The 19,295-nt window shown below is 37.4% G+C and overlaps 1 protein-coding gene across 3 annotated transcripts in view; it reads left to right on the top strand.

The window, feature by feature from the left end:
• Positions 1–2,816: 2,816 nt before the first annotated feature.
• Positions 2,817–19,295, top strand: part of C1H3orf67 (chromosome 1 C3orf67 homolog) — a 317,333-nt gene continuing 300,854 nt past the window's right edge. For all 3 annotated transcript variants that reach the window (XM_030927040.1, XM_030927037.1, XM_030927031.1), the window contains exons 1-4: positions 2,817–3,256; positions 5,595–5,684; positions 6,520–6,613; positions 13,440–13,512. In XM_030927040.1, coding sequence (XP_030782900.1) covers positions 3,236–3,256; positions 5,595–5,684; positions 6,520–6,613; positions 13,440–13,512 — 278 coding nt within the window. In that variant the 5' untranslated portion in view covers positions 2,817–3,235. The remainder of the gene's footprint in view (positions 3,257–5,594; positions 5,685–6,519; positions 6,614–13,439; positions 13,513–19,295) is intronic.

Genomic DNA, 19,295 nt, shown 5'->3' with positions numbered 1-19,295 from the left:
AACTTGGTTTAAGCCAAGTTGTTTGGGCAGGCTGGCTTTTTCCTTTTTTTTCTTTTTTTCAGAATTCTGCTAGATATCCTTGAAGTCACAGTCAAATCCAAGCTTTTGTTCATAGCTTGCATTCAATCAAATTGAAGAGTACTTGCTATTGTAAAGTTGGATTTCCTCCTTTCTCTGATTTTGAATTCATACTGTTAAAGTACTGCACATTCTTATTTTTGCTTTATTGCTACCACTGTCATTGTTAATGGTGGCTCTCACCATAGGCAAAATAACACTGATGAACTTGGCCAGCTTTCAGATTTGCGCATTGCCTGGACAAGCACTATACCATAGTTGCCAATGAAAATCCAACTCTGAGTCTCCTGAACTTGTCAGAAATTAGGACAGTCAGGTGACAATGTTTGGCTTTGGACTATTACTTTCTCTTTAGGAAGTGAGGACATTGAAATAAATGGACACTGTTTCCTTCTAGTGTTAAGTTGAATAAACAGGTGATCAAAACCAAAAACACCTGAGTAATAATAAGACTTACTGATTCACTGTAATTGTTCATTTTTCAATTCTGTAGCTCATTTTTTCATTGACAAACTGAGGTTATTTACCCTTTTGGTTGTAGATAAATGATAAACATATTAATTAACTCATGTAATCATAAGAGGAAGAAAGAAAATAAAGTAGGGCAAAGTTGTGGATTTCACTTCAACTACGGTGTCAAAAGACCCTTTTCAGAGACCCAAGTAGATTGTTAGAAACCTTAAGATGTTCCCTAGATTCTCCAGATTCTCATTATACCTTTTGCCATCCTTATTATTAACAGCTGCCCAAAAAAGATATTCACATTAACTCCCTGGAGCGTGTAAATGTTTCCTTATTTGGAAAAACTGGTCTTTAGAGATATGATTAAATTATCTTGAAATAAAGAGATTGACTTGGATTATCAAAGTTGGCCCTAAATACTATTACAACCTCTTTATAAGAGACACACAGGGAAAACACACACAGAAAAGGAGAAGGCAATGTGATTATGGAGGTGAGACACAGACTGGAGAAATGGAGCCACAATTCAAGGGTGCCAACAGCTACCAGAAGCTGATGAGGCAAAGAATGAATTCTCCTCTAAAGCCACTAGGGGAGTGTGGCCCTACTGACACTTTGATTTGAGACTTCTGGCCTCCAAATGAAGCCACAATTCAAGGGGTGCCAACAGCTACCAGAAGCTGGATGAGACAAAGAATGGATTCTTCTCTAAAGCCACCGGGGGAGTGTGGCCCTACTGACACTTTGATTTTGGACTTCTGGCCTCCAGAACTATGAGAGAATAAACCTCTGTTGTTTTAAGCTACTCCGTTTGAGGTAATGTTACAGCAGCCACAGGAAACTAATATACTCACCCAATGTTGCTCCCTGTGATTGAATTCATGATATTTATCACAAGTTGTAATTATTTGTTATTTTATTTATCATCTGTCTCACTCCCCTATGTAAGCTCCATGAAGGTAGGGCCATTCACTGCACACCCAGTCTCTTAGCATAGTATTTGAAATATCTTATGTTTCTAGAAACTATCTGTTAAAAGAATCAGCGGATAAATGTCCCCCATAGGTAAGTCTTGTAAGACAGAGACCACGTCTATTGATCATAATTGTCAAAGCCTCCAGCACAGAAACTTAAAAGAAACTGCTGTTGAACTAAGTTTGCTGGTCTAGAAATCAAGAAATCTGGATTCTAGACACCATACCGCAACGTATAGCTGTGCCATGACCCCCACCTCTATTTCCTTTCCATCTATTATTTGGCTTAGAATGTTCAAGAAGGTTTGTTCCTTATCTGCTCTTCTTATCTTTGGTAAGGAGCAGGTCCGAATAGCATTCATTTTCGTAGCCCTTACATAATCCATAATAGTTGGCATATGACAGGACAATAAATGTTTGAGGTTTTTGGGTGAAGTGGAATGATATTGGGCTTTAGACTCAAACATAAATGAAACTCAACATTGCATCCTTGAGTAAATTCCTAATCAACTCTGAATCTCAGTCTTCTCAAATGAAAAGAGACTAACCCTTACCTCACAGAATTGTGAACCTGTGAGCCACTCAGCCTATAGCAGGGACTTTATGAGTGGTACCTGATTAGCATTAATCTATGCCATTGACCTAACTCAACCATGAGTACAGCATCAGATAAGAATTCCTAACTGGTGCCATATGACTTTGGCCAAGCCATTTAACCTTTCTGAGCCACAGCTCCTTAGCCAAAAATTGGCAATAGTACCTTCCCTGTAAGAAGTGGCTCTGATCTAGAAACTAAATAAAATAACTTAACAGTTACAGTTAAGCGAGTGCTAGTCTCAAAAAGTTATTATTTTCAACAAAAAAATCTTGGCTTCCTAGGGTCTTCTGAAACAATGGAAGGGTCCAGCAGACCCTCTTACTGCCTCAACGAACCCAAATGTGGGAACCCTCTAAACAAAGGCCGCGTGAGGGTTCCATGAGTCCGTGACTGTATCCCTCAGGAACCTACCAGTTATCAGTGTTTACCAAGAGGAGAGACCAAGCCGACAGGTACTACAGAAGAGTGCAGTACCTGGCATAGCCCTAATCCACGCTGAGTTTAGGCTTCTTAGCCGGCAGAGGTCATGACCTAAGGAGAGTGCAGGTCACCGTTTGGATCGCCCGCCATTTCTCTAGGAGTCCCGCGGTTGCCTGGGCAACGCTACGTCACCGCGTATCCCGCGCCCGTTGGCGAAAAGCCTAGAGAGCGCAACGCGCAGGCGCCCGGTGGGAACCAATGGGCGCGGCCGGAACGCTAGTGGCGCTCGGCGCTGCCCTTTCGCGATCAGATTCTGGGGTGGGGCGGCAGCGGGAGCGCGCCCGCCTTTCTTGGGCCGGCGGGCGGTTGTCTGTGGTTCCGCAACTGGGCGCCCCGTCACGTAGGTTACACACACAATCACTCCCCAGGGACGACCAGGAGTCAGTACAGGCAGCTGCGCCCTGCCCAGACCCGGGCACCCCGGAGGCTGCAGCCGCAATGGTGCTGGTCGAGGGCCGGAGATGGAGCTGACCGGGGGCCAGAGGGAGTGAGAAGAGCTTGCCCAAGTCGGGGCCAAGCACAAAGCCCTTCCCCACCCGTCGGGCTCCTGGGTTCCCGCCGGCCGATTTCCAGCCGTCCGGGTCACGCCACTCGCTGGAAACCCTGAACTCTGTGCCCCCCAAGCCCTGGGCCCCCTTCGGGAATGTTCAAAAATGAGTACCAGGTAACCCGAAACGGTTCTCCAACTTGTCTATACCTTTCTCCTCTTACATGAAGTAGGCCGTGATCGGGGTGAGGATACAGTGCACCCTCTATCCCCATAATGCGGTCTTTTTCCGGGGTAAGACAGAATTAGTGGGTGAATGCTATTGGCCCAGAGAGAAAGGAAAAGTACCAATGTCTAGGCGTATGATTTGGCTTTTGTTCACTCTCCAACTCAGTGTTTCTTAAGGTATATGAATTAATTGTGAGTCTACTTAAAATGCAGATCTTAGGCCCCACTGAAACCTCTGAATCAGAATCTTGAGGGTAGGGCCCAGAAATCTTAAGTTTTAACAAGCGCCTTGGAGACTCAGTATTCCTGCAACATTGGCATCTCAGAAGCGATTTACAAGAGTGAATGAGTAAACGCATGCATTGTTACATCAAGAAGGAAAGCACTTTGGCTATGTGCTGTTTTATTTTTCCAGAACTGGGAGTCAGTGAATCTCAGACCTTGGAGTACATCAGGATTTCTTAGGGTACTTGTTAACATGCAGATTTCCTGACCCTCATCCCAGATCTGGTGAATCCGAATCTGTAGATGAGGGTCACTTGATTTACATTTTTAACTACTTCCCCCAAGTGATTCCTATGCAAGGGGTCCAAGGATCACACTTGGAGAAACCCTGCTTCTGGGTCGTCCTCAGTCACTTTGAATATCCTAGAGTGTCTCAGTGACCTGCTTTCCTCACCTCACTGAACACCTCCCTTCCTGCTCTCCTGTCCTCGCCTCTGCGAGAGGTTACACTCCTTGTTTACAGTCTGCTTACCATGCTAGTCCTGCTGTTCTGTTGAACGTTTTTGGCTGTATCTAATCAGTTCTTCACCCATCTCCACCTCTTTATTGCTTCTGCCTTTTCATTCACCCAACACTACCTGCCTCCTTATGAGTGCTGTCGGAGTAGTCTGCAGTTCTCTTTCTTCTGTCCCATTCGTTATCACTAATTGGGCTAGACCACTTTTAGAGAGTTTGTCTCACTTCTTACAGGTAAAGTATATGATCAAAAAAGGCATATACCCACTACAGGAAACTTGGAGAACATGGGAAAGCAAAAAGCAGCAGGGACAGTTTGCTGTCTCACCAAGTATGAGGACTTTTTTCTTTTAAAACAACTAGCTGTCTCAAATTTAAAATTCATGGTGAAAAATGACCTGCCCTCACAAGCTATAGTAATTCTATCCCATACACAGTTTGCACATAATACCGCCTAAGGAAGAAGACATTAAATGTCTCACCTTCAAGTGATTGTGTGTTAAAACTCAGAGGCAAAAATATCTTTATATTACTGAGGAAAATTAAAAGGTGGAAATTCCGTACAGAAATTAGACTTGCTCACATATTGTTTATAATTCAAACCATATTTAGTCCTCATCAGATTCTCATTTTTTTGTGATAAATTCTTCCTCAGAGATAATTATTTAATTTCCCTTTCTTAAATAATTAAAGCTTATGGACCTTCAGTAATATATTCAGTGTGCTTACGTAAGTGTGTCCTTCCATGTTCTCATGTTTACAATGGGGAACCAGTAGGCTGTCTGTAGAAACAATATTTGATATTCTCTTGTACAGATTTTCTAGATCTGCACATTAATTTGTATTACATATATAAAAATATCTTGTAGAAATGTTCAAAATAGGACTTCCCAAATGCCTCCCAGGCCTTTTTATTGACCGGTACTAAACTATTTAATTTCTCTCCCCATTTTTTGAATAATCTCTGGTGGTGCTGTTGAGCCCCTGCCGGGAGCTCAGTATTGTGCTGGAGGTTTGATGTTTAGTATCTTATGTAATCCAACAACCCATTTTACAGATGGAGAATCAAGAAGTTAAATAACTCCAAGGTCAGATAGTTAAAAAGCCGGTGTTGGAGCCCCAGTCAGTATGATTAGAAAACTTGTATTCAGAGATAACTACCTGAATGTATTGGCCTGATTCAAGAATTGGATTTAAACCCTTTAGTGGGGGTTGCAAAACATTTTATGTTTGCAATGATCTGTACGTGTCAAGTAAATGAGTCCCCCACTGAGATACTGTCGGGTTTGTATGGCACAATTTATTTAATGTTTGTCATATTTTAAAAATAGATTCTTTAAACCATTAATCCAAGGTGACCCAAATCAGAATGGTTGTGGTTTAGATACAATCAACGTATAAAGTAGGAGTAGTAACAGGGATAATGTTTCATCCCAGATCAGCTTAACTGACAGATGCCAGCAACACTGGTTATAGACTCTGTGATGGATAATACTTCCTCATTAGCATTGTCTTTTACTTTAAATATTTTGTTTTCATTTTTTAGGGAGGTGCATTTGTTGAAATTTTCAGTGCTCAAGGAAAAAATCCTGGAGCAAAATGGAAGATCCTTGGCAGTCCATCTGTGATTTGGAAAGTAAGTGTTAGAAATTAGAGCCACGTATATCAGGGGAAGAAATGGGAGTGAAGGTTATAGAAGAAAGGGCTTGATCAAATTTCACAACTGTTTTTCCTATTCTTTCACTCCAAAACCCTTTCATGACATTGTTGGCTGCAGCTGTCCTCGACACCACTCTTCAGTTGTCTAAGACTTTGGCACACAGGTCATAACCTTTCTCTGTACTCCATGCCCTGCTATATATAATTTTAGATGACTTCAATATCTATAAGAAAAATCTCTCCAAGTCCTGGGCTTCTCAGTTTCTTGATTTCTTCATCTTTAACAACTCCTTCCACTCTACTTCAGCATTCATCCCTACTGTCTTACCCTGGTCCTTATCACCACAAACTGTAGGACCTCTGAAGTTACTAAGTGAGACATTAAAATATCCCTTTCTGCCCCCACTCTTTATTCTTAAGGTCCTTGCTCAGTTACTCCACTCTGTTCTTCAACTAAGTTGGGACCTTTAGGCCATTGACTATTCCGCTTTTCCTGTGTTTTATTTTGTTTAATTAATTTATTAATTTATTTATTTTCTTTATCTTCCTTTTCTCTCCAGCCCAGAATCCATCATCCATAATTTCAGTCACTTTCCAGTCCAGACCTTGAATGCCCTTGCTCTTTGTCTTTTCACCATGCTTCTGTATTCTAGTTTCCAAGAAGTCTCAGAATAAAAGTACTAAGGCCTGAGCCTGCTTTTAAGTTTTTGGTTATGGGATGTTTTTTCCCCTGTAGATCTGAAGTTTCAATTTTATAGTAGAAGCCAAGTAAAATATCCTGTGATAGCTACTGTTTTCATTTTGTTCTATAGGAGTTTGATAAAGAAGTTAAAAGTTTTGTGTTTGTCCTGGAAGGCAGCAGCCAAACAAACAAAATTCAATTACCAAAGGAGAATAAGCAAATCCGTAAGTAATATTTTTAATATTGAAACTTAACTTTTTGTATGCAAAATTATGCTTTTATGTCTCATAAACAGGCATATTAGTATGACTTCTACTGACATCTGTTTATATAAGGTGATATAATTTTTTTTTTTTTAATTTAGAGGGCAATTGTATGCTGGGCAGTATGCTAGGCCTTTTAAAAAATATATTCTACCTCACCATCTTCTAGAAATCTAGTAGTATCTTAAAGAAGATTTAGAAGAGTACTTGGCAGCCATTAATTATGATGATAATAGCATTTATTGAGCACTTACTATATGCCGGGAGCTTTGTAAACATTTAATATTTATGAACTCTTTTCATCCTCATAAAAGGTCTTTTACAAATTAACAGACTGAGCTTGGTTCCTCATCAGAGCTAAACGGAAATAAAATCAGGATTCCTAAATTACAAGAAATTAATTTGTGAGAAAAAATGTATCAGAAAGAAGATATAAAGCATAATTTGGTGACATGTCAACTCATATGCTTATTACCTTTTAATATTAATCATAATTAAAATATATGTATGAATATGTGATTTAACAAAAACCCAAAGAATCTATTTCAATTCTTATTTACTTCAGAAATCAAAATCAGCATTTCAAAGCAGAAGAGACCCTGAGAGATAACCCAGATTTATCAGAAGCCCAGTTATGAACAGAGATAGGGTTACAATTCAGGGCTCTGCCACTAAATTAGACCTTGAGTAAACTGATTGATTTAAGGAATATGATTTATCAGAACAATTAACTAGAGTTTTCATCAACTATGTCCTATTTTTAAATATAAATTTCAGGTGATTTAGCAAATATAAATAGTTGTTTTTTACTTTCATCATTTACTTATTCCTTCTTTCATTCATTAGAACATTTATCAAATACCTACCATGCATGAAGCTCCATAAAAAGACCTGTTGTTGGTACCTGATTTTAATTCAGTTTTCTAAACTTATATAGGTTCTGTGCTTTATGTACCATTTCAAGCTACTACATGCATATTTTAGATTTCCAAGACACAAACTAGCCATATAAGTTATAGGTGAAAGATGATTTATTTTAAAGTGGTTTGCCACTGTTTCTTTCTAAACTAAGAAAGAGACTGGAAAAAAAAGAAGAGATAACCATCATTAAAAATAATTTTTAATTTACTGCCACTTAAAGATTATGCTTTCCTAATAGTTTCTGCATGTGTGTGTGTGTGTGTGTTTCTGTCTGTAATAGTAGGGTTTTGCATTTCCATATATATTTATACTTATAAATGAGGTGAACTAAGATGATCCAGGGAAACCTGTCTGACACTGTAGTTTCATCTTCTTACAAGAGGCACAGGACATCTTTTTAAGGATATTGGTTTTGTAAGACAGATAGATACATTTGACTTTCAAGAACATGACTTTGTTCTAAGCCAATTGTTCCTTTGTTTTTTTCTTAACTTATAAAGCCCACCTGTATTTTCATTTAGTGTCCTCAGTATCAATGCACATGGTTACCTTAATAAAAATCAATCACTTTTAATAACCTTTCTCACTTGATGCTGAGAAAGATTCCTCCTCTACTAAAGGCTGAATGATTAAATACAAGCTCTGCTTTTCCATTTTTATCTGAGGTTTTTTTTTTAAGAAACAAACCAAGTTTAATGTGTCGTAATTACTTTTTTAAATGGAAAGATGATGGTTTTAATTGTAAAAAAACAGAAGAATCTTTTAATGTATTTCTTGTACAATGCCTTATAATTAAAAGTTAATCTGACTTTTCTATATCACATGTAGCACTGTAACGAATGAAACAGTTTATATAGTCTGCCCTGCACTAATGCCTTTAAGGTTAATTATTTGGAATTTTTGATAAAAGAAATTTATAGCTGTTTTTACTTGTGTAAAACGACCTTCTATGTGAAGTTTGTATGGTTAAATTTAAATTAAATGACATGCCTTGAATAGATAATTGGCTTTTAATTAACATTTCTAAATTCAATTACCATTATGTATTCCTATTTTAAGAGTAAACATCCAGTTTATTTATGCAAACTTGACATTAGGTACCCTATTTGTGTTTCCGACTGTATTAGGTACTACTTAGAAAGAAAGTTTAGTAATGAAATTAAGTATGTTTAACTTTTCATTTTAAAAAATAAGATTTCTGATTTAACTTGTATTTGAGGATCTCAAACACATAAAATAAAGGAAATTGTAATATTACTTATCAGACTGTGCACTTCTCTAGGGCAGGGATCTTCCTGAATCATCTTCTTTGTACCCTTAACTTAGTGCCTGGTCCATGGTTGGCATTCAATAAGTGTGTTAAATTTGCTGTACTATGAAGCTATGACAATTTGGGTCATAATTTTTCATTGTAACCAGCTGGCCTTGATAATGAGGCTTGAGTAAACCCTCCACCAGCTAAATAAATAAATCCCTGCTGCTCTTCACTCTAGAACACATTATATAGAGTTGCCCATATGAGAAGCAGCTCTGTTACACATAAACATATATCATTTGGAGGTCTTCTTCAGAGCTTTCTGTTGGAGGCTCGTGTTTGAAATCATTGTTTTCTCTGCCTGTGGCATCTGAATCAAATGATGTGTCTTGGGGGAGTAGCATCCCTGAAGCCTGGCATTGTTCTGCATTTCAGGTGCTCTGGAGGATGAGGTCACCTTTATGAGGTGTCCCCAGGCCTCCTCGGGCCCCCACTTTAGTATCATTTTTATCTTGTCATGACTTCCTCTGTTTAAAACCTGTCAATGGTTTTGACCTGCCTCTATTTTCCTGAATCCAGTGGACAGTTCTCAGCCCTCATCTTACTTCACATATTAGCAGCATTTGAGAAAGTTGACACCTGCTTCATAACTTTCCTCACTCAGACCCAAGATGTCCGTACTCCTAGTTTTCTTCCCATTTCACTGTTCTTCTTTCTTAGCCTCCTTTTGTGGTTCTTCCTCTTTTCCCCAACTTGAATTAATGTTGCAGCATCCCTGGACTCAGTCCTTGGCACTGTATCTACACTTACTCCCTTGGTTATCAACTTCCAGCTCATGGATTTAAATGCCATCTCTGTCTTACTCTAGCTTACATTTCCAGCTCAGACTTCTCTCCTAAACTCTAGTCTTCTTGAATATCATCTTACTTACTTGACATTTCTACGCTTGGACAGCTGAAATGTAGTATGTCCAAAGCCTAACTTCTGGTCTTTACTCCTCGAAATTCCTCCTCCTGCAGGCTGCCCCATTTCTTCTGTTAGCAACTTATCTTTTCATTTGCTTAGGAAAAAACCTTTTAAATCAGCTTTGATATTTCTTTCTCTTCGTTCAGTCTATCTGGAAGGTCTTGTTGGCACTATGTTTAAAATAGGTTGAAAGTCTGATCACTTGGTACCTCCAGTGCTACTGGTCAAAGCCACCATTATCTCATGCTTGGATTACTGTAGTAACCTAATTGGTCTCCCTGTTTCTGACTTGGCCTCTCTATTACAGTCTGGTTCAAATTAGCAGCCAGAGTAATACTTTTAAATTGTAAGAAACATAAATTAGGGACCTCTTTTAAAGACTGATTTCACTTATCCTGCTGTTCTCTCAGCTCTATTTACAGAGGCCATTGTGCAATGGAAAAATACTGTGGGGCCAATCAATGCAAGATGCAAGAGAGATTGATTGAGGATGGTTTATTTAAGTCGGCCTCATTTTGGTATCTCACTTTGCTTTTGTAGACAAGAGCTCTGGTGGCCTCACTGGCTTTTCACATAAATATGGTAAAATCAGATTTCTAGAGAATTTTCTAGGGTCAAAGTAATGTTACTCCTCCACTAAAAATGTCCTGTCTCTCTCAGATTAAAACCCAAAAACCTGTAGGACTCTGCAATATCTGGTGCCCTTCTTAATTCTGACCTATTTCCTATTACTCCTTTTCTTGTTTATGCTGTTGCAACCATACAGGTCCCATTGCTGTTTTGAAACATAGTCCAGTGCACTATCATGTTGGCACCCATGCACAGACTGTACCCTCTACCTAGAGCATTTTTCCCCCAGAATAGACATTCAGTAAATCTTTGTTGAATAAATGAATGAATGTACAAATGGTTTACCATTGATTTTAGGATGACTTATATTCTTCACATGGTCTTTAAGACCCCACATAATTGGGTTCCTCTCTACTTTGCCAGACCCATCTCCTGCTGCATTTCCTCTTCTGTCTCTCCTACCAGCCCATTAAGCCCTTTTTAGGTTTATCCAACCTACTCCATCCTTTTCCATAATAGGATGGAGTACTCCCTCTGCCAGCAACATTTGTTCCTCTCTCCTACACCCATCTTGCTTGCCCAGTCAATTCCTGTGTATTCATCCCAGCTGAGTTGTAATGCTTGTCCTTCAAGAAAATCTTCACTAATCATCCTCTTCCCCTGCAAGGAACCTGGGTTATATGCTTTCATAGCACCCTGACCTTCTTCATGGAGCTAGAATATAAACTCCAAAAGGGCAGAGACCATGTATGTCTCATCTACTGCAAAAACTTCAGCATTGAGTCTTATATGTAGTAGGTGCTCAGTAATCTTTGTTGCATGATAGACCTAATTTAATCCATATAAATAATCCTATGAGTTATGAATCTGAACTATTAACCCAGTTTTACAGATGAAAAGTAAAAGGGCCCACACAGGTTTTCTAATTTGCTCGAAGGATATGGAATAGGCCATAATGAACGGATAACTGATTCCTGTTTTGTTTGTTGAAGTGGAAGAAAAAAATAAGTAGTTTGTTTCTGACAGACAACAGATTATAAAACTGTAAAAAGCTGCATATTTCAGGAAGAAACTAAATTTTTATGAATTTTATGTTCTTGATGGACATTTTTGACTAACAATTTCCACATTCAACAATACTTAGAGTGATTTTAAATATAATGTAGACATGAATAGTCAGTTTAAATATACTAAGCCACTGGAAAATAAATGTTACTATAGAATTTATTTAGCATCTGACACACAGGATCAGTCTGTGTCAAATGTTATTAAAGTACTTTTTTTTTGTCAGATCATCACCATATGGTATCGTCATATTTCTTTTAATCTTAGAAGTGAAGCCTTTTGGAAACTAGGGCTTCTATATGTGAGAAAGTTGAATTACAAAGCTTTCTTTTTTTGAGTGTAGAACTCTTTTATATCTAAAAATGCTCATATAAAAATGCCCTATGTGTGTAACTCTTTGTGTTTGAAGAGAACAGTGCTGATTCAGTGAGATTTGTGACATAAATTAGGGACCTCTTTTAAAGACTGATTTCACTTATCCTGCTGTTCTCTCAGCTCTATTTACAGAGGCCATTGTGCAATGGAAAAATACTGTGGGGCCAATCAATGCAAGATGCAAGAGAGATTGATTGAGGATGGTTTATTTAAGTTGGCCTCATTTTGGTATCTCACTTTGCTTTTGTAGACCAGAGCTCTGGTGGCCTCACTGGCTTTTCACATAAATATGGTAAAATCAGATTTCTAGAGAATTTTCTAGGGTCAAAGCCTGTGATCTCTTATTTCTGCTACATTTCTTACACTACTGAGGGCCCTCTGGAATGTACTAAGCAGAAGCTTAGTACTTTTAAGTAAAAGTTATCCCTGTATGTTTGATGAAAATGTTATGCATATTTTATCAAATATGTCTATTGTTTAGAAAGTAAATTTGGGATAAAACATAGGAACTGTGTAAGTTGTTCAGGAAGGTTGCAAAATGGAAATCATAAACCAGAAGTTCTTTATATAGACTATCCAAAAATGTGTTGTTACTTTAAAATCCCTTAATTTGTTAAGCTTACTACGTTGGAATAACATAAAATAGCATGAGTTTTAGACCAGTTGCCTTTTTTTGTTTTTAATCCATGTGTTGGTCTGTACTATTGGCTTTGTAGGAGAGGTTCACAGATAAATGAAGACGTCTCCATTTTCTACCCAAAGTCCCGCAGCAGGAAAATATATTTTTAAGTTGCGTGTTTTAGGAAGTGTCATACTAAAAACATCTGTTAAGAGCACCATAATTGAGAGATCAAGCAAAAGTTCAAAACCTAAGAGGAAAGGCATTAAGTGAACAGGTCTGGAGAGGTAATATAAAATCAGCTGATTTTTTTAAGCAGTTGTAGAATTCAGCTGTCAAAAGTACTATAGGGACTGGTTTCTCTGCAAACATTTTTAATCCAGATGAAGCTAGTAATAGGGAATAAAAGCTATCAGTTCTCAGTGAACATTAAATTAATTAAATATATGTTAATTAGCAAAAGGTATAAATGAAAATATGTTCCCCTATTCATCTCATTGTGGACACATATGAATTAGCTATGGCTCATCAAACCTTCAGTTGTAGTTGTCATAATTAGAATTGTTTTTCTTGATCTATTGTTTTTTATTAAGTTGTTTAGTACAGTTAAAACTGCCAGTGAATAAAAATAATTGCGACATGCTTTTATGGCTGCCTTGAAGGGAATTTATAGTTCAATTTTATGTCTCTGTTGAATGCAGCTCTATGTGTACATTCTCTTCCAACCTAATAAAAATAATAAATAAAAACTTATTATTTTTAAAATTTTAATAAAGATTTCACCAAGGCCACAGATGGGACTTTAAAAGACAACATTTGTTGTGAGTTTGATTTTATTTTCATCAATTTTTTTGCTTTCGTAATGAGGTTGTAACTCATAGGTAGTGCTATTGCAGTTCTGTGTATTACCGAAATGCTAAAAGCTTCAGCTTGTTGATGGTGTGTGATTGTATTTGTTTATATGCACGTATAAATGCTTTGAACATTTCAGTGTGTATTTTCCTCTCTCATTCTAGTTGGATTGATCCAGAGGTTTCTTGTACTTCAGATTTACGTACCCCTGGGACAAGACTTCTCCACTGAATTACTGTAAGATACACAGAACTTCTTTGAATGTTTTCTGTGTGTTAGACATTTGATCAATTGAAGCAGTACCAACAATCATTAATTGCAAGTGGCAGTTTTTGCATTAAAGAGCAGTGACTTAAGTCAACATCAAGTAATTAAACTAATTTAATCATATTTCTTAGTTATCACTATAGTCTGGCATTTCCCTAGGAAAAGAAAGCAAATTTCATCTGTTTAAGAAAATATCAAAGGATTATTATTTTGACAATAAATGACCTATAACTTGAAGAAATATATAACCCAAAAGTTTGAGATTTTGGTTTGAATGAAGGGTGATGTTATGTTTTATACTGTCTGCTATTCAAAACTATGGTTGGTCTAAAATTGATTGAAATATCTTATTTTAATAATATTTACTTTGTCTAGAAGTATTAGTCCTTCCTGTTTACATATAGACAGCTAGCAGTATATTTGTTTTAAATGGAGATTGTTTAGCAAAAATGAAAATATATAACCTTTACTCAGTTGAGCTATCTATTGTGTGAGATGTTATTGAGAATGAAAATAACATTTGGTACACTTGCATAGAATTGAGTATTATTTAAGATTTTATTAATAAATTTATATATTTTAAATAAACCGTTATGTTTAAGGTATGCTATTTTCTCATTTTTCTTTGTAATTAATAGCTGTCCAAGGTCTGAGCTTAGGTTTTTATTTTCCATGCCAGAATAAATGATTTTTCTTATTAAGGAAGATGATTCTATACTGCTTTTACTAAGTAAAAGATGATTTTTTTTTCAGCGAAGCAATCAAACACACAATATTTATTAATCAAGTTCACCATCTTGTATGGGGTGTGTTAATGGCACCCCAAAACAATTACAGCATGAAAGATCACTATCATAAGTCACCCTAACAAATAAATAATACTGAAAAAGTTTGAAATATTGCAGGAATTACAAAAATGTGATCTACAGACACAAAGTGACCACGTGCTGTTGTAAAAATGGCACTGATAGATTGCTTGACCCAGGGTTGCTACAAACCTTCAACTTGTAACAAACATAATATCTGCAAAGTGCAATAAAGCAAAACTCAGTAAAACAAGGTATGCCTCTAGCTATGTAAGATGTCTTTCCATTCTGGTCTAGGTAGTTCTGCATCACTCTTTTGGATATTACACAATTTCAATCCATTGACCAAGCTGATCTATTTTCACACGTCATGTTTTCCACACTTATATTTCTTCACATTCTTCTTTTTGCTTGGAACAGGATTCTTTTTATTATTATTATTATTATTATTATTATTATACTTCTGGTACATATGTGCAGAATGTGCAGGTTTGTTACATAGGTGTACATGTGCCATGGTGGTTTGCTGCAGCCATCAACTCATCATCTACATTATTATTAGCATTTCTCCTAATGCTATCCCTCCTCTAGCCCCCCAGCCCCTGGTTGGCCCTGGTGTGTGATGTTCCCCTCCCTGTGTCCATGTTTTCTCATTGTTCACCTCTCACTTACGAGTGAGAACATGTGGTGTTTGGTTTCTGTTCCTATGTTAGTTTGCTGAGAGTGATGGTTTCCAGCTTCATCCATGTTCCTGCAAAGGACATGAACTCATCCTCTTTTACAGCTGCGTAGTATTCCATGGTGTCTATGTGCTACATTTTCTTTATCCAGTCTATCATTGACGGCATTTGGATTGGTTTCAAGTCTTTGCTATTGTGGACAGTGCCGCAATAAACATATGTGTGCATGTGTCTTTATAGTGGAATGATTTATAATCCTTTGGGTATATACCCAATAATGGAATTGCTGAGTGAAATGGTATTTCTGGTTCTAGATTCTTGAGGAATCGCCACATTATCTTCCCAGTGGTTTTATTTAGACTCTCACCAACAGGGTAAAAGCGTTCCTATTTCTCCACATCCTCTCCAGCATCTGTTTCCTGACTTTTTAATGATTGCCATTCTAACTGGCGTGAGATGATATCTCATTGTGGTTTTGATTTGCAGTGATGATGAGCTTTTTTTCGCATATTTGTTGGCCACATAAGTGTCTTCTTTTGAGAAGTATCTGTTCATATCCTTTGCCCAGTTTTTGATGGAAATTGTTTTTTTTTTTTAATTGTAAATTAGTTTAAGTTCCTGGTAGATTCTGGATGTTACCCCTTGTCAGATGGATAGATTGCAAAAATTTTCTCCCATTCTGTAGGTTGCCTGTTCACTCTGATGATAGTTTGTTTTGCTGTGCAGAAGCTTTTTAGTTTAATTAGATCCCATTTGTCAATTTCGGCTTTTGTTGCCATTGCTCTTGGTGTTTTAGTCATGAAGTCTTTACCCATGCCTATGTCTTGAATGGTATTGCCTAGGTTTTCTTCTAGGGTTTGTATGGTTTTAGGTTTTACGTTTAAGTCTTTAATCCATCTTGAGTTAATTTTTGTATAAGGTGTAAGGAAGGGGTCCAGTTTCAGTATTCTGCATGTGGCTATCCAGTTTTCCCAGCACCATTTATTAAATAAGGAATCCTTTCCCCATTGCTTGTTTTTGTCAGGTTTGTCAAAGATCAGCTGGTTGTGGATGTGTAGCATTATTTCTGAGACCTCTGTTCTGTTCCATTGGTCTATATATCTGTTTTGGTACCAGCACCATACTGTTTTGGTTACTGTAGCCTTGTGGTATAGTTAGAGGTTAGATAGCATGATGCCGCCAGCTTTATGCTTTTTGCTTAGGATTGTCTTGGCTATATGGGCTCTTTTTTGGTTCCACATGAAATTTAAAGTAGTTTTTCCAATTCTGTGAAGAAAGTCATTAGTAGCTTGATGGGGATGACATTGAATCTATAAATTACCTTGGGTAGTATGGGCATTTTCACAATATTGATTCTTCCTATCCATGAGAATGGAATGTTTTTCCATTTGTTTGTGTTCTCTCTTATTTCCTTGAGCAATGGTTTGTAGTTCTCCTTGAAGAGGTCCTTCACATCCCTTGTAAGTTGTATTCCGAGGTATTTTATTCTCTTTGTAGCTGTTGTGAATGGGAGTTCACTCATGATTTGGTTCTCTGTTTGTCTGTTACTGGTGTATAGGAGTGCTTATGATTTTTGCACATTGATTTTGTGTCCTGAGACTTTGTTGAAGTTGGTTATCAGCTTAAGTTTTTGGACTGAGATGATGGGGTTTTCTAAATATGCAATCATGTCATCTGCAAGCAGAGACAATTTTACTTCCTCTCTCCCTATTTGAATACCCTTTATTTCTTTCTCTTGCCTGATTGCTGTGGCCAGAACTACCAATACTGTGTTGAGTAAGAGTGATGAGAGGGCATCCTTGTCTTGTGCCAGTTTTCAAAGGGAATGATTCCAGTTTTTGGCCATTCGGTATTATATTGACTATGGGTTTGTCATAAATAGCTCTTATTATTTTGAGATACATTCCACCAATACCTAGTTTATTGAGAGCTTTTAGCATGAAGGGGTGTTGAATTGTATCGAAGGCCTTTTCTGCATCTGTTGAGATCATGAGGTGCTTGTCGTTGGTTCTGTTTGTGTGATGGATTGTGTTGATTGATTTGCCCATGTTGAACCAGCTTTGCATCCCAGGGATGAAGCTGACTTGATTGCAGTGGCTAAGCTTTTTGCATCAATGTTCATCAGGGATATTGGCCTGAAATTTTCTTTTTTTGTTTTGTCTCTGTCAGATTTTGGTATCAGGGTGATGCTGGCCTCATAAAATGAGTTAGGGAGGAATCCCTTTTTTTCTATTGTTTGGAATAGTTTCAGAAGAACTCATACCAGCTCCTCTTTATACTTGTGGTAGAATTTGACTGTGAATCTGTCTGGTCCTGGGCTTTCTTTGGTTGGTAGCGTATTAATTACTGCATCAATTTCAGGACTTGTTATTAGTCTACTCAGGGATTCAACTTCTTCCTGGTTTAGTCTTGGAAGGTTGTATGTGTCCAGGAATTTATTTATTTCTTCTAGATTTTCTAGTTTTTTTTTTTTTTTTTTTTTTTTGCATAGAGGTGTTTATAGTATTCTCTGATGGTAGTTTGTATTTCTGTGGGATCAGTGGTGAAATCCCCTTTATCATTTTTTATTGTATTTGTTTGATTCTTCTCTCTTTTCTTCTTTATTAGTCTGGCTAGTGATCTATCTATTTTGTTAATCTTTTCAAAAAACTAGCTGCTGGAGTCATTGATTTTTTGAAGGGTTCTTCATGTCTCTATCTCCTTCAGTTCTGCTCTGATCTTAGTTATTTCTTGCCTTCTGCTAGCTTTTGAATGTGTTTGCTCACGCTTCTCTAGTTCTTTTAATTGTGATCTTAGGGTGTCAATTTTAGATCTTTCCTACTTTCTGATGTGGGCATTTAGTGCTGTAAATTTAATTCTAAACACTGCTTTAGCTGTGTTTCAGAGATTCTGGTGTGTTGTGTCTTTGTTCTCATTGGTTTCAAAGAACTTATTTATTTCTGCCTTGATTTTGTTATTTACCCAGTAGTCATTCAAGAGGAGGTTGTTCAGTTTCCATGTAGTTGTGTGGTTTTGAGTGAGTTTCTTAATCCTGAATTCTAATTTGATTGCACTGTGGTCTGAGAGACTGTGTTATGATTTCCATTCTTTTGTATTTGCTGAGGAATGTTTTACTTCCTATTATATGGTCAATTTTAGAATAAGTGCAGTGTGGTACTGAGAAGAATGTATATTCTGTTGATTTGGGGTGGAGAGTTCTGTAGAAGTCTATTAGGTCTGCTTGGACCAGAGTTGAGTTCAAGTCCTAAATATCCTTGTTAGTTTTCTGTCTCATTGATCTGTCTAATATTGACAGTAGGGTGTTAAAGTCTCCCACTATTATTGTGTGGAGTCTAAGTCTCTTTGTTGGTCTCTAAGAACTTGCTTTATGAATCTGGGTGCTCCTGTATTAGGTGCATATATATTTAGGATAGTTAGCTCTTCTTGTTGCGTTGATCCCTTAACCATTATGTAATGTCCTTCTTTGTCTTTTTTGATCTTTGATGGTTTAAAGTCTGTTTTATCAGAGATTAGGATTGCAACTCTTGCTTTTTTTTCTTTCCATTTGCTTGGTAAATATTCCTCCATCCCTTTATTTTGAGCCTATGTGTGTCTTTACATGTGAGATGGGTCTGCTGAATACAGCACACTGATGATTCTTGACTCTTTATCCAATTTGCCAGTCTGTGTCTTAATTAGGGGCATTTAGCTTGTTTACAGTTAAGGTTAATATTGTTATGTGTGAATTTGATCCTGTCATTATGATGCTAGCTGGTTATTTTGCTCGTTAGGTGATGCAATTTCTTCATAGTGTCAATGATCTTTATAATTTGGTATGTTTTTGCAGTGGCTGGTTCCAGTTTTTCCTTTCCATGTTTAATGTTTCCTCAAGGAGCTCTTGTAAGGCAGGCCTTGTGGTGACAAAATCTCTCAGCATTTGCTTGTCTGTAGAGAATTTTATTTCTCCTTTGCTTATGAAGCTTAGTTTGGCTGGATATGAAATTCTGGGTTAAAAAGTCTTTAAGAATGTTAAATATTGGCCCCCATTCTCTTCTGGCTTGTAGAGTTTCTGCAGAGAGATCCATTGTTAGTCTGATGGGCTTCCCTTTGTGGGTAATCTAACCTTTCTCTCTGGCTGCCCTTAACATTTTTTCCTTCATTTCAGCCTTGGAGAATCTGACAATTATGTGTCTTGGGATTGCTCTTCTCGAGGAGTATCTTTGTGGCGTTCTCTGTATTTCCTGAATTTGAATGTTGGCCTGTCTTGCTAGGTTGGGGAAGTTCTCCT

The sequence above is a fragment of the Rhinopithecus roxellana genome, chromosome 1, assembly GCF_007565055.1.
Source record: "Rhinopithecus roxellana isolate Shanxi Qingling chromosome 1, ASM756505v1, whole genome shotgun sequence".
Lineage (NCBI taxonomy): Eukaryota > Metazoa > Chordata > Mammalia > Primates > Cercopithecidae > Rhinopithecus > Rhinopithecus roxellana.
This window is presented reverse-complemented; position numbering and strand designations above follow the sequence as displayed.